This window comes from Melanostigma gelatinosum (assembly GCF_949748355.1).
Source record: "Melanostigma gelatinosum genome assembly, chromosome: 16".
NCBI lineage: Eukaryota > Metazoa > Chordata > Actinopteri > Perciformes > Zoarcidae > Melanostigma > Melanostigma gelatinosum.
Window position 1 is genome coordinate 10,702,534 of NC_136649.1, and position 16,487 is coordinate 10,719,020.

Sequence of the window (16,487 nt, forward strand, 5' to 3'; positions counted from 1 at the left end):
TCTGTACCTCCTTCACTCTCTGGATCATCGGCTGCAGCCAATCAGCGTTGACCTCGCAGTGGCTGTCCAAGAAGGTCAAGATGGAGGCCGAGGCCGTGTTGGCTCCACGCACACGTGATCGGATCAGACCTGAGGGAGAGCAGAGGGGGGGGGAAATGAAACCGGTCCAATATCTCCAATTTGATGAAATTGGAAGCTGCTTCACTGCAGGTAGGGACGTCAATATTTCGATGCCTAATGTGGCGAAGTGAGTGTCAGCATGAAACTAAAGCACATTTATGGGTCGCTATGAAAGGTGGACTCCACTGATTTAACATGTCATCGTTACTTCACTTATCACAATGACAAGGATTCTACTCCTCCATCTTCTGTTTTGTCAAGTTTGAGGAGAACACTGAGTTGTTGAGTTATGATTAACGTCGGATGTGTTTTCTTCGTATTTGAACAACCTCAGATGCATACATTCTTTTCCGTTATTTTTATGAACCGTCATTTGAAAGTCCCTCAACTTTATGGAAGACGAATATTTAATGACTGGAGTCCATTTCTAAGGGGAAAAACATTGTTCCCTGTTAACACAGTTGATTAATGCACCCGCTGTCTCTGCATCGCCTTGTCTACTTTACTAAATGTTACGTTCATTCCTTTGTTTTCCCACAATGCCTTGCAAAAGCTACAAGTGAACAGGTGTGCTTCCGGTATGGGTTGCGTAGATAGGTGAAGAGAATGATTGCAAAAGTTTTTTTAAGTTGCATTCTAGTCTACTGAGGCAACTGTTGACAGTGAAACATGCCTCGCTGCCTCTTTCTCAGCGTGTTTCTTCTTGTTTTATGAATGGACATCGTTTCAAAACAGAAAGCTGCTGATTAATGACTACAAGTGACTCGTGTTTACAAGTGATGTTGTTAAATGTAGTCAAACTCCATTGAAACCACATTGAAAAGGTTTTCACGCGTCACATTATCTCGGTTTGATCAGTTTTCTGCCTGAACGAGTTCGAGGACTCTACTAGCAAACAGCACAGTGCAGAATGCAGAGTAAAGCTTTAATCTGTGTCAATTTCCCTTTTAAGTTCTGAACTATTTGAAGACCTTGTTTGGTGGAAAAGATTCTGTGCAACCAACAGCTTTTTGAAACGGAGCTGGATAATTGGATTCGTCTGAAGTAGACGCCAGAATGTGTCTCGCTTTTAGCCCCCACCGCACACAAATTGCTTGTCAGAAAAAACACAATGTTAATGTGGAGCCGAGAGTCAAATCTATTTTAAAACAAACCAAGTTAAGAACAGAATTGCTACAGGCAGGAGGGGAATAGTAATAAAGGTGTGTTTCCTCATCAAAAGTGTGTCTACAATCACAGTAATTTGCATTTAGCACGTGCGGAGGAGGTTAATTGTCTTTTTTTTCCCTGCGAAATCTGCGGTTAATTAAACAGATGCATCTCATCATCTGAAGAGTTTTGTTCCAAATTCAGAGATCGTTAAAATAACAGAAACTTGTGAAGCGGTTTGTGAAGATAATTGTGTGTTGTTTTTTCTAAAGCAGCCTTGAAGTCAAACTTTCAGTTCGTTATTTGATCCTTTTAAGTTTACCTGTATTAAACCTCGCTGAGGAGTTCATGTTTCTCACATTAATTCATCTATTTCTTTTGTTCTCCGCTTGCGCAGCTCACGGCATCAGAAGGGGTGGAAAAATAATTGATTTATTTTTGTTATATAGAAATATGAGTAATACTTGTTTTTAAAATTAAATTCCTCAGAAGTGCACTTTGTAACAAGGCTGTTCTGACTCAAACATCTTTTGATTCGGCTAAAACAAACTCCGTTTGCCTGCGGAGTACGGGAGCATATTCATGGGAGCATATATGTGAATATTCTTTCATTAAGATTTATTTTTCCTTTGGACATTTTGCCTTTGTTCGATTGTCCGAGGGTCGACATGTAGCTCAGCTTACAGAGAGGGTTTGTCATTTTATACTGAGCTGTGTCCAGTCCAATGTGAGCATTTGCTGCTTCTTTGTTTTACAGTTGACAGTGTACAGTTCATCTGTAACAACATTAGCCTGCCTCCTCATGCTTGCTTGTTGTAACTGTGGGCACATTTGCTGCTCCAGTGCTTGATGACCTCAGGCAGCAGTTTGGCACATGAAAGGAGAGAAAGTCAATGATGCCCGAAGGTGTGAAACCACTATGAGCTGCGTAACAATCACATCTTAAAACCAATCAAACATCACTGACAGGGACGGCTTTCTTCTGCTGAAAGTCTCTGTATTTGTTCGGCCATCCGGTTTAAAAAAATGAAATAGAGATTGTTTCCTGACATGATGCCATGGATTTGGAGCTCACTCCGACTCGTGTACCTCGGCTGCCAGTAGGGAACTGCTGGCCTAAATTCAATATGCTTATGTTTCGTCAGCGTGTGGTTCGTGAGCCCAAACAAAGCAGCAACCTGAGTAAAAGGGATTGTTTTTAAGACACGCAAACAATCCAGCAACATGGCTTTTTAGTTTGGCTGATCTTTCTTGTTTTGAGGGTCGAGGATTTAATCTAATTCCAGGATTAACTTCATTCAAATCAGAATCACGTGGGCGATGAAACAAACAATGATTTCATGTTTTTATACAGTTTTTTTTAACATTTCGTAGTTTTGAATATAGGCATGAATCAGAAAAAGACAAAGTAGAGTTGATGTCCAAGTGACTTAGTGACTTTCTCATGTCAGGGTTATGCGTCCGTCCACAGGAAGTAACAGGTGCACAAAGAGGTTCTTTACTGTATTATGGCTCTGCTAGTTAGGCTAGTCTGGCTCACTTATGTGTAGAGCTGAAAAACAGTTGATTGATTGATTGACATCAAAATAAGTCTAAATCTATTTATCAAGCAAGAATGACTTCTAAGGCTTCTAAAGTGTGACTATATTTGTCTTTTCTCGTTTTCATTTCATTGTGAATTTAATAGTTCGGGGTTATGTTCACACAGAATGGGCTCTTAGTGCTTGTGATGGTTATTGTTCACTGTTCTTTTACATTTGAACTGCTAGACAATTAATTGATGAATCAAAAAAAATAATAAGAGTAATTATTGTTCGTTGCCACAGTATTCTTCTGCGTGGAAGCGTCCCTCAATCATAGATATGCTCTGAATTTGGAATTTAGCACCTTTAATTGATGAATAATTTTATTTTCCTCCTCATATTGTTTTTTAAATGTAGTTGTAATGCATTTATTTGCATGATGTAAATCAGTTTGAGTTGCCTCTGTCTTTAAAAGGTGCTGTACTGATAAACATGACTTTCATTTTTCGTTATTGAAGATACAATGACTTGGACGGCTTAAAGAACATACCACGTACAGCACATTTAAGCCCGCAGTCTCTTTTCCATTCAGCCAATTTGCCTCCTCCCCCCCCCCCCCCCCCCCCCGTCCCTCCACACTCACCCTCCCTCCTGCCGTTTCTCAGGCAGCGCACTTTGGGGATCTGAGAGAGCAGCTGGCAGTCCTCAGCTGGAAGAGGAGAGCAGAGGAGATGGGATGTTATGGTGGAACAGCAGAACGCACACTGAGAAACACATACCTCCTCATCGCAGATACACACCCTCAGTGAAAGCCACTCACCCCACAGTAAAACATGACCTCAACACATTCAAACACAACATCCATCAGTGGTCCTTCACAGTCCTGAAAATAATCAGGAACACGTAAACTCAAAAAGCAGTTCAGAGTGACTGAGTGCTCAAACCAAACAGCTTCATGTCACTGGATAGTTAAAGTCAAAATCCCTTTTCTATAAACAAATCCAGCGAGCAGCTGATTCCCATCGTCCACTCCCTTTTTCTACATGAGCAATCTCTGGCGCAGACCTTTTGTTGATGCACACGGATGGACATCATTATAAACAACACACAAATACAGGCACACAAACACACACACACACACACACACACACATCCTTGAGAGGATTAGCATTAGCAGCAGAGAGTGTGTGTGACCTTGCTGAGGGATTGTGGGTAGATCCCCCCCCACCCCCCCCCCCCGATACAGCCGTATGCTCAAGCATGATGAATTGATTTAATTGTGTACAAACGTGTTTGTTTTCATTTAAGCTGTTGTATCACATCGGAGGTGTGTTTTGAGAGCAGGTGTGTATAAGTTCTTTAGTGGTGCTCATAAGGAGGGGACAGCTGGTGTGTGTGTGTGTGTGTGTGTGTGTGTGTGTGTGTGTGTGTGTGTGTGTGTGTGTGTGTGTGTGTGTGTGTGGAGTGAGGATTTAAGGACTCAGGGAAGATGAGCAGAAAGTCATAGATCACACCCACTGAGCAGATGTTGCATGCTTGTTGCCAGATTCTCTGTGTGTGTGTGTGCGCGTGTGTGTGTGTGTGTGAGCTTGCGTGTGTGTGCGTGTGAGCTTGCATACATTATACAGTTACATGCATGCAACTGCATACTGTGTGCTACATTTATCCATGTTTTGAATATGACCTATTTTAACGCAGGGAAAATGACTAAATTAAGTGAAATTTAAAATGTCGGACTCTTTTTGGTCAATGGGAGCTCCTGTAATAAAACAACGTCTCCCAACCAAAAAAAAAAAAACTGTTGACTGGTGCGATTTGTGCCTCACTGTGTGCATTACTTCCTGTCAGTACAACGCCGTAAAGACCATTCATTTCTTGTACCCCAACAGCCAAAATAGAGCACGTTGCTGTTGCACGGGCACATTGTGTATATTCTTGTCTCGTTGCATGAGTCACATGCTGTCGTCCGGACTCACAGTAAAGATCACAGTCCTAAACGGAGGACTGTGCCCTTATCATTAAGGCAAGCCTTAATGGGATTACACGCGCTCGCTGCCTGCTGACCAACATCCTCCAACACCTCCTCCGGCCGGGTCGCATTCTGACCAATCAGCTCACACTTTCACTGCCTCAGCTGACTCTCTAACTCCCCGACTTAAAGAGATCTATTTGTGCTATTATCTCTGGCTCGTTATTTGTCTGAATATAGAAGAATATACTTCAAAAGAGGACGACAGAAAACAAATACATTACAATGTATAATCTTAGAATCTAGTAACATTTGTTGACAGTTGAAATTAATTGATATTTCAACAAGAAAGCCTCCTCCAGCATGTTTTATTTCTCAAATGATTTCAGCTATTTTGCCAACATCTGGGTGGCATCAGAGGAGACTTTTGGTTTTGGTAGTGATTGGTGAGCTGTGTGACTAATTGATGGACTGTATTTAAAGAAACCAGAGAAAAACACCCTCATGAAGGCAAAATAGCCCAAAGTGTTTGGGATATAAAACACGTTATGTTGATAAAGAGCTGGCACCTCACTGTGTGTGCAGTCTCAAAGAAAATAAGATGTAGCTGTTAACATCGTTTGAGGTTTTTGAGAATGTGCTCGACCTCCTGCCTTCAAACCCCAACTTAAACAGCAGTTTTATTTCACTTTTCTTAGTCGGGATCACTGAGACATTAAATAAAACGCAGCATTAGAAAGTTGCGCCGCAGGGAGACCGCAGAGAGAAGAGCTGGAGGGAGAAGAGCTGGAGGGAGAAGAGCTGGAGGGAGAAGAGCTGGAGGGAGAAGAGCTGGAGGGAGAAGAGCTGGAGGGAGAAGAGCTGGAGGGAGCAGAGCTAGAGGGAGAAGAGCTGGAGGGAGAAGAGCTGGAGGGAGCAGAGTAGTCGACTAATGGGAGCTCATTTTGTTCAGTTAGAGTGAGGCTGAAGCCACAAATCGGAAAGAAAGTATGTTTGAAACGGCTCCACGTGATAACGAATGCTGAAAATATAAAACCCATGACTGGGAGGAGGTTAAGAGTCTTGTTCAAGGACAGGAAACAGACAGCCATGTTGGCTCTAACGTCATGATGCTGCCGGCTCAACGTGGGTTCAGGTAAAGCGGCTGCAGCAGAGTGGGAATAAACAAGGCGTTCGTGAGCTAATAGAGCTCCCGCTGCTACTGACGCTGAGACACTACTGTTACAATGTCTGGCCAGCTCTGACACCTCAGAGTCAGTGTGTGTGTGTGTGTGTGTGTGTGTGTGTGTGTCAGTGCACAGTGAATGTAGGTCACCGTGCAGTTCCCACAGACAGAAGATGCATGTGGTGGTCATCACAGAAAGCGCTGTGGACAGTGTGAAGCATGAGCTCATATCATTCTTCTGCCTAATGCTGACAACGGGGAATAATCACTAGACATGTGGTTATCCTCTCAATCCCCCGTCCTGGTCAGCTACATCAAAACATAACCCGCACTTTATGCTGCTATTAACTGATTTGTTTTCCCAATGCCAAGGTCAATTACAGCACTAATTCACTTTTTACATATGGTGGGAAAGCTCCAGCTCATTCCTGCTGTAGCTTTGTTGCTGCTGATGTATTTTATCCCCTCGGCAGCATCACTGCTCAGTTACATAATAAGTGACAAAATCCTGAAGAAGCTCTCTCCTCCCGATTCAATTTCAGATTTTCTGTGATATCAGACGTCAGTGTGACTCACCTTCAAAGCCACTCCTGTCTCTTGACATTATGCATTTTCCTCTTATTTTGGAGTATTCGTTCGTTGAAACATTTATGTGCAGCACACACGCTCTTATTTTAATCCTGAGGAAATATCTGTCTCTTTAGCTGCTAAATGCTCCGCTATGTTCACCATCTTTCTTTGTCTGTTTGACTTTACCTGAAAGTGACGCTAACGAGAGCAGCGAGAGTAAACAACAACAATGAAGTTGTCATAAAACCCAAATAATGAACGGAAAGACACTAAAACATTGAGTAAAGCGAGGGCTGCTGAGTCAGTGGATGAATCTCTGTGGGTTCATCACTGTTCACAAAGGCCCACAAGTAATCATCTGATCCACTGTTACATTATGTAAAAAGTAATGATTAAAGCGGCTTCAGAGATGCTGCGTTTAAGAAAAATATCAGCCAAAACAATCATATGTAATTTGTGTAAATGTAAAATTTGTACTCCTGAAATTCACAGAAACAATATAACAGTGGGCAAAACCTCAGTTTGCTCAAAGGCAGCTACACCAGTTTGACCAAAAAAGAAAACTTACAGTCAGAGCTGAAGTCATCTATCAAGATTATTTCTTGGATCAGCGATGGAGGACTTCGCATCAGGACGCTGGGAGGGAGAAAACGAGAGACGGAGATCAGAAAGACACGACTCAATGCCGTCGTTCTTTGGCTTTTCCTTGTGTTTGACCTCGTTACCTTTTGATGGTGCGAAGGAGAGTCGAGCGAGCCTCATTGTGGAACGTGATGATGATGCTCGTGGAGGGAAGGTCTGTGTCATAATTCAGAGAGGCACACCTACAGAGAGAAGAATGTATCACACATCGATCTCACAGCAAGAAGAGGCTTACCTTTCTCTAAACAAATCACATGTACGTCTTTAAACACACACAGCATGCGATTAGCAGCGGCGCCCCGTGGAGCCCGCCTCAGCCTCGTTGCTGTAGTGATATGGAAATGTTTCGTTGCCAAGCAACAATTGCACAGACTTCTGATTCCCTACTTTACTCTGCTACCTGGGAGCTTTAATGAGCATGGGCCAGAAGCACAGATTGTATAAGTGCACGTCGCTTTTTGATATTTTTGAAGCTTTGAGTTCGTCTTGGTTTTGTTTTGCAACCAGAAAGTGACACGAGAGGTTGGAGACTAAATACAACCGAGGCTGAATAAGGTATTTTGGGCGGCCATGAAGGTTGCAATGAACTCTCACGAACTGAAAACAAACTGTGAAAAGGTTGAATGTGTAAGCTGAAAACGTGGTCATTGTTGGCATTTAAAGTCTGTGTCTTCATCCAAATCCCTCAGAAACCCGAATCTCTTTGAGATCACCAAAGACACGTCGATCATAACATCTTTCCTCAACATGTGGGGAAGACTTTTCATCACCAGTTGTTGAAAACCGGGCAGAGAAGCAGTTCTTAAACATAAGCCTCTTGGTATGTGTGTCTTGAAATCAAAGCACGTGTTTTTGTTATTTTGTCCACCCGCTGTGTCTGATGGATACAGACTGGAGTGAACCCAGCAGTCAGGTCTGGCTAATGCTGTGTTCCCATTACTGTCTTCCAATAGCACCAGGAGCTAAAACTAAGAAACTAAAACATGCGATTGTTTTTTTCCCCCAAACAACTCAAAACCCATGTGCAGCTCAAGCCAGATTAGTCCTCAATCTCCTCGTGCGGACCAAAGCCGACGGACGGCATTAACCCTGCTCACCTGTAGTGTCGGGTGTCCCTGATGGCGCGCTCGCTGCCCAGCCGGTCACTCTCCTGCAGGTTGAACGCGTGTTCTCTGTAGGGGTCGTCCCCCGGCTTCAGCTGCTTCCCCGCCAGGTAAGCCTTCTCATCGAAGCCGCCCAGCAGCTGGCTCTGCTGCTCGGGCCGCGGGGGCTGGGTCACCTGCAGAGGGAACAACAAGGTGTGTTTACGTGTTCACACACCAGAACAACAAGGAGACACGTTGAAAGCAACTGGAAATAAATGACAGAAATTCAAGTTAAAAAAAAGAATTGATGATTATGAAGTAAGAATGTGGGATTAAATGACATATGCAAATACACTCCCTGTTGCTCATGTGAACACGCAGAAGTGCAAACACAGCAGCATGAATTGTTTTTGGCGTCAACACTCCACTCCCTCACTTTTCAACAGATTGGTCTTCTGCCACATCTATATTGTCATGTTTGCATCCTGGTGATCATGAAGGGATCTCTTTATATGATGTTCTAACTGTCATAGAACTGTCAGACAGCATTTCGGTTTTTTTTAAATTTCGCTGTTAGTTTTGATTCAATTTCATATTTCATCGTCGAGTCAAACATCTTTCTCAGCACATAAAACATGACCAATTAAGAAGAACGACAACTATTGTTCAAACATGCTAGTTAATGACACTGTTGTGCTACTAATGCATCTTCTTTGCGTCCAATGATTGTTTTCATCATTGATTAATCTCTTGATCATCCATTTTCAGAAAATGTTTCGCACATCAGCTTTTCCAAGAGCCCGAGGTGAAGTCTTCAAATTGCTTGTTTTGTTTTACCAATAATCAAAGATCTAATGATATCAGACTGCAGAATGTGAGATGTGGTTGGAAGCCCCGTGTAAGTGGGTCCTTGAGTTAAGATTGTTTTTCAATTTAAACGTCTACAGCTTAAAGAATTCATTCGAGGGAAAATTAATCTTCCACTATTTTGATAGTTCATGTGATTTTACAAGCAGAAATGTCGAACATACTCATGGTTCTAGTGTCTAAAATGAGCTTTCACGCTCCACAGAGATGTTCAATGAATATTGTTGCAAAACACAAGAAGCTATGAAATGTTTGGTGTTTTCTCTTGATAAATGACTCAAGCGATTAACAGATGATCAAAATTGTTGCTGATAAAATTCCTGTTGATCAACTCAATGATTAATGGTAACGGACCTACATAGAGCTTTTCCGCCTTTTTTTTGACTCTCCTTCCCACACACATACTAAAGTGCTGGCCTGGCCTTTGGGGTTTAATGTCTTGCTCAAGGACACTTTGACAAGAGGAGCTGGGAATCAAAAAGCCAACCCTGAGATGAATGAATAACTCACTCTGCCTCCTGAGCCTCAACAGCCAATAAATTCTTCCACCTCTATATTCAGGCAATGTCTGAAATGTCTTAAATCCATGTACAACAAGTCCTCTGCTCTGCTGTGCTGCTGCCCGCACTGACATCCTGCTGCAACACTGCTCATCTGAGAATCAAACCACGTGTCTCTATTGCACTCACGTTTAAGCCAAGTCGGAAAAGTATCAGCCGAAATCATTCAAATGTAAATGCTACTTTCTTATTCAGGTCTCCGTGTCAGCGCTAACGAGGCAAAAAAAGGGGATGGGCACTCACCAAAACTAAATACACAGTCCAGAGAATCCTCAGTAATTAATGGAGTCTCCCTGCAAGTGGGAGGTAAAAACAGCCAAGGAATCAATGAAAGCAGATGAGTAGCTGCCACCAAAGAGAAGCAACGGTGAGATGGACAGATGCAATGTAGAAAAGGAGAAAATAGAAGATGAAATAAAGGGCGACTCTTCGTTCTGTGGTGCTTTGTTAAAGGTCGGTGTAGCTGGAGGATTTATAAAGAGCTCCTGACCAAGTTCAGGTGAGAGTGACCTCATTTTCAGTCTCTCGGGGAAGCAGCGTGCACGCTTCAAGGATTCACAAACATGTCCGCGGTGCAAGATCAATGCTGATACCACTGTGTTACCTCCGCAGACTAAAGCTCTTAACTCACTGTACACTACCTGCACAACTGGTGGAAAGTAAATAAGAAATACAATTCTGAGATACTTCCCTGAAGTAGTCCCATTTTCTTCTACTTTATACTTCCAATCCACAACATTTTAGAGGCAAATGTTGTACTTTTTACTTCACTACCTCCGATAACTTTATTTACTGGTTAGATTTAGATTAATAATTCAGTCTAATTCCGTAAATAGTCTGCGTGCAAAAAAGGGCGAATTATAATGTTAAATTACCAAAAGACACATTTAACCATCAATTTGCCGCCTGCACATGTCACCAGTACAGCCTTATATTTATCACTGTATCACTGTATATGTATCACTGTATTAACTTCAGTTTTATCTTTTCTGACAGCAGCAAAGAGCACTAAGGCAGCAGAGTCCGGCTACTGTGAAGCCTTTAAAGAGGAAGTGTTGATTATATTTTATATGTTTAGCAGTTATGTGATTAGTTCCTCTCATCAAGCTTCACATTGTCATCAACAGCAAACAAGTCATTTTTTCCACCATAACCTACATTTCCTCACAGCCACTCACACCAGCCATTTGAGGGTTTCACTGCTATTCATAGTAAGGACTCTCTTTCCAAAATCGTGTACTTCACATCCCTCGGTAATCCGCAAGTATCATCATGACTAAATATTTAAAGCTACAAAAATAAATAAAAAAGACACTCCAAGGATAATATGAGAAACATTACAAAAAGCACGTTGAGGCTCGGCCCACTGAATTAAATATGAAGCTCGTCTGGAAGACGAACATGTCTGCTGGCTCCTTTATGCAGAATTAAAAGAGAAATCACGTAGAAGTCAAATCTACCCGATAGGCTGAGAAGAAGCCCTGCTGTGGCTCTGAGTCCTGTTAATGATCTATTCACAGACTTATATATCTCATGCCAAAGTTACTGGAGTAATGTGTGCAAATAGACACTTTCATTCGCAAGCTTTTAAATGTGTTGTTTGGCAAACCAACAGCTAACATTAAGAAGACACAAACACATAAATAACTTCAATGAAAAACAATGTGATATATTTCCTCTTAAGTGGAAATAAAGGGACAACACTGCATGTTAAGGGGTTCATTTTCGGAGGCTTTCATTCTCTACTTTCATTCCACTGAAGTTCAAAGCAACTACCGGGACAGTATTTACAGATCTCCTCCTTGAAACACATCAATGCATTAAAGAGTCCATTCTAAGATAACAAAGTAGAAAAACAAAGCTACGCTTAGATATGAGTACATTCTGCTGATCATACTTGAATGAATGCAGGACTTTTACTTTCTGGAGTATGTTTATGTTGTGTACTTTTACTTGTTGAAGGATCTGAACAATCCTTCCACCACTGTTTCTATTTTCTAAACTAAAGACTTGATGCCAAATACACATGATTATTGCATTAAAATAATTAAAAACTCATACAAATCAGAGCTTAAATGACTAAGAGGAATGATGTGTTTGGGTACAACAAAGTTGCCATGCCAATGCTCCTCCGATGAGGAGGTTTAAGACATTGTTCATATATGACTGTATCGCCTAATGGAAAATATAGCTGAGCTAATGCTTGTTCAGACACGATTGTTACGCCACTTTTAACCCAATTCTCTTGTGAAGTGCGTATATTGTCGTGTCGTGTTAATTAAAAATGTGTTGCAGAGTTAGTCAGAAAAAAGGTTTGAGCAATAAAACCAGCAGTCACACCCAGATCTCAAGATGTGAAAGCAAACAATAGATCCTAAACTTCATGTGTAACCTGCAGTAACTTGTATCTGTCCTGGAAAAACAGGGCAGGATTTCTACAAGCTGACAACCTGATTAGCTGGACGAGGATCGGCCCGGTGTTTACAACATGCCCACAGCTGATGTAGAGAGCCGTGGCAGCAGATGTGCAGGTCAGAGAGACGGCTGATTACTGTGAATGTTTCACAATATAGAGTCCGGCTGACAAAAGTGTTCACGCTCACTCTGTTACTGCAGAGAAAGAGGCTGAAAGAGCTGTGGTGGAGAAATTAGACCACTCAGCGCAGGAAATGAGGGGGAAAACGGGGAGCCAGTGCAAAGAGATTTCACAGATGATGTCATTAGTGAATCAAATGCTGCTAATGAACGGGCTTTTTGGGAAAAGAAGGAGGGAGAGAGAGAAGAGACAGGGAGCAAGGGGGAGCGAGGGAAGGGCTACTGTGAGGAAAGTAAGGAAAGAAAAAAAGAAGAAGAGAGAAGGGAAGGACAAAACAAGGGACGGAGACAGAGAGAAGAAAATCAATGAAGAAGATGAGGATGGAAAGGAAAGGACAGGACAGAATGATAGAGGAAAAATAAAAAATGAAGAGAAAGAAAGAATGAAAGGGCAGAGGGAAATGAAAGAATAAAGGAAGGGAAAAGGACAGATGGTTTCATGAAAAAAAAGAACGCAATGCGCATGGATGCAAGGAAAAAGGAAAGAATATGGGAAAATACAATATAAGGACAGAGGGGCAAAAGTAAGACATAAAGGAGGAAGGAGGAAATCAGAAAGACAGAAGAAAAGACAAAGAGGGACAGACAGAAGGAACAAATGAGGGGGTAAAGGATGAAGGAAAGAGGAGATGAGGGACGACAGAATGACAAGATAAAGAAAGAAAGAGAACAAAGAAGAGGAGAATGGAAAGAAGGAACAAAGAAAGGATAGGAAGATGGAAAGATAGAAAAAGAAAAAGAAACAAAGGACATAGAGAGACAGAAGAAGAAAAGACCGGACAGAAATAGAGTCCTTCATGAAGCCTTCAGTTGCTCGTCTTTGTGTACCAGCCTCCTCTTGTCCAAACTGTTGGACTCTGTGCCGAGCTGGCAGCCGGAGAGCTGCAGGTTCAGATCACCAGAACAAACTACAGCCAGGAAATCTCAGGTCGGTGACGAAGGTCAACGACCCCGCTGCAGCAAATCACAAGAAAAAAAAGAAAGCTCAACTTGGAAACACTCGAGTCCAAAGTGCAGAGTTCAAAGAACGATCCGATTAGAAGTCGTGTCTGTTTGCGGCTCACCAGCAGAGATGATGCACTCTGATTATTCAAAGTGCTTCCACATTTGTTTCATGCATCTTCTGATCATATTGTTGGCCTCCGTTCCGACTGCGTCTTCCAGCTTAAATACCGCAGCAGCTCCAGCGTTTGGTTTTAACCCTTGAATTATTAAATCCTGTGAACAGCGTTTTAATGACTCCGCTGAAACACCCCGACGTGTTGACACGCGTCCTCGGGCAGCTGAGATATGTTATTGGTCTCGTAAACTGAGCAAGAGGCTCCAGTGTGTTGTGCTTCCACAAGAGTCTCCTCTTGGATATCTCATTGATTTGCCCGTCAGCTTTGTTGCAGCAGAAGGAAAACAGCGAAGAATTGATTCATGTTTTTTACTAAATGATCTGTTATTTCTCATAGAATTTTAATTGGCGTTACTCTCACTTTTACATCCAATGTCTCACAGATTTATATCAGGCTGAAAAGTTGGATTCAAAGGGTAAAATATGTAAGGTTCTATGATTAATCGATCAAGCAACAAAAATGGCCAAACACACTGGTTCTTCTCCAATGTGAGGATGTGATGCTTTGTTTGTCATATGTCACAATAAACGTATCCATTTATTTGATTTTTGTTCCAGTCGTTGAATAAAACTAGCTACAACACAGCTGTGGGACACTAGAACAGACATTTGACACGACATCTTATTGACAAAACAATTCATCGACAATGAAAATGATCGCTTGTTGCAGCCATAGTTCATAGTAAGGCTCCCACTAACTGTTGTGTTCATTATTGGTTGTTCAGTTAATGCAGACATAAGCATTTAGATCATTTCGTCAATTTTGAAAATGTGAAAAATATAGGTCCAACTGTCCAACTGCACAAAAAATGCACAAAAAATTATATGAAACAGCAGAAAATCACATTTCAGAAGCCGAAACCACAAAGAAAACTTCAATTTCTGCTTGATAAACGACTTAAATCAATGTTGACTGTCTGTCCGAGAACAGATCGATTATCTGTCAGCACAGGGGTCTTCTTCACTTCATCTAAATGACTAAAAGCTACAAGCTATGGGTCTGGTATCTCTGTCCACGTAATGCATCAGAAAACCCTGCAGCCAGGTAGACCAGATCTCCTAATCTGAGCTGGCGTGGACCCAGATACACGCACACACAGACGGTGTGTCTATGTGCTGTGTTGCAACCTGGCAGGATTACTGCCAGCCGAGCCTGACGAGCAACACACCTCCAGTTACCACATTTACCAGAGGTGCTTTTCACCGCTCCGCCCTGGAGAAGGCAACAGCGGGCGGATACAGACCTGACAGAAACAGGCCTTTAATGACAGACCGGAGAGCAGAGGACGCCTCCTCTCGTGCCCTGTCCGAGCTGGAAAAAAAAGAAAAGAAAAGAAAAAAACCCGTGTTTTTACACCTCACACGTGCCATCCAAGGACGCTCTCAGCACACAGCGTGGTTTACGAGGCGTTTGCGCACTGACGCACTGGACTTATCGAAAGCCTCTTACGTGAGTGCTTGAGGTTCTCACGGGTTCGTGGCAACACCGACAAAAACACAAGCAGACCGCCTGTGGAATAATGGGAGAAGAACGGTGGCTGCGCAGCGGGAGGCACGAGGTGATTATGATGCGCGTGAAAGCCATACGCGTCCTGCAACATACCCCCTGCTGTGACACCCAGCTGATGTGCATCCTCACCACCACCACCACCATCATCATCATCACCCGAAGGTTTCACACACACACACACACACATGCACATCAACATGCAGCACACACTCTCCTGCAGCTCGGTGCCTCCAGCGACAACCTCCCCCCTTTCTCTCTCTTTATCGCCCCCCCCTCACGCTCACTCACTATCAGCGGGATGGTCCTGTCGTCCCGGTGGATCTCCAGCCGACCGGAGACCACCTTCTGCCCATGGCCTCCCCTGCCACGGGTCTGCGACGCCGACGACGACGGCGACGACGACTGTGGCTTGTTGTCCTGCCACAGGTAATAAAACGTCCCCAGGATCCACGCAACCGTCAGAATCGCGATGGCGTTGGCCCGTATCCTGCGCATGGTGAGCCCATACGGAGGGCTCTGGAAGGCGAGCCCGGCTGGTTCAGGTCCGTCTGCGGCAGAAGGTGCTGCAGCCTCCCCGCCGGTGGATGCGTTGAGTCGCAGGCAGCTGCAGACAGATCAGCGTCTATCTTCTCCGCGAACAACCGGAGCGCTGCCTCTCTGCTGGGATTTGCGCACCGACAGAGCCACGGTCCTAGCGCCGAGATATATCATCCTCCTCTACACACATCCTCCTCTACACACACACGCACACACGCACACGCACACACCAGCCATCCATCCATCCACTGGCTACATTGTTCAATCTGCATCCAGCAGCTGAGGTCATTTCAGCCTCACATAGGTGCAGATCAGACGGCAGATGATGACAGATACATTTATCCACTTCTGCTCGTGATTACTTATGAAGCACGAGATCCCGCTGCGCGTCACTGAAGCCTTGTGTTGGGTTTTTAGTCACCAGAACATCACCTCTTTCCCTGCAGAACACAGAGACCTTCCCCTTCTCTAAATCGCCTTGTGTAATATCTGCATTAAAAGCAGTTTACTGTACTTTACTGATGCTGAGGTACTTATACTTTGAGTACTTCCATTTTCTGATATTTGACTACATTTAAGAGGGAAATTAGGTACTTTTTGCTCTTCACATTTATTTGATATTGAAGATTTTACATACAACACACATCAGTTTATAAAGTAAGATGCATTGTCAGATTAAAGTCTATAAAGCAGTTCAACAATATGGAATTCATGCGTATTTCTTCTTGCAATACTATATGCACAAGTAATACTTTTGCTTTCGATACTGTAATTACTTTGTATTGCCCTCTGTAATTAACTTTTAGAATGCAGGACTTTAGACTTTAGGATCTGAGTGCTTCTTCCACCATTGGATGGAATTGAACTTGTGGTGCTCCAAGTTTTCAAAAATCACATTCAAAAACTCACTGGCAGCATCTCTCTCTGCACGTGTCCCTGTTACCCTTCACAATCCTCAGGGTTCACTGTGAACAATTCAATGAAAACCTTGACGAATGAAACTCAAACAACTTGCTAGACACCACAGAATACATTGATTTCAGTGAACTGGCCCTTTAACTTCTTCCCCCTGCAG

At 43.0% G+C, this 16,487-nt stretch overlaps 1 protein-coding gene across 1 annotated transcript in view; it reads right to left on the minus strand.

Moving 5' to 3' along the window:
- The window catches only part of galnt16 (UDP-N-acetyl-alpha-D-galactosamine:polypeptide N-acetylgalactosaminyltransferase 16), a 38,419-nt gene extending 22,879 nt beyond the window's left edge, over positions 1-15,540 (minus strand). The window contains exons 1-6 of the mRNA XM_079287358.1: positions 15,164-15,540; positions 8,236-8,417; positions 7,222-7,320; positions 7,065-7,132; positions 3,436-3,501; positions 8-129 (exon numbers count right to left, since the gene is read on the minus strand). Of these exons, the coding sequence (XP_079143484.1) occupies positions 8-129; positions 3,436-3,501; positions 7,065-7,132; positions 7,222-7,320; positions 8,236-8,417; positions 15,164-15,370 (744 nt within the window). The 5' untranslated portion in view covers positions 15,371-15,540. The remainder of the gene's footprint in view (positions 1-7; positions 130-3,435; positions 3,502-7,064; positions 7,133-7,221; positions 7,321-8,235; positions 8,418-15,163) is intronic.
- Positions 15,541-16,487: the final 947 nt, after the last annotated feature.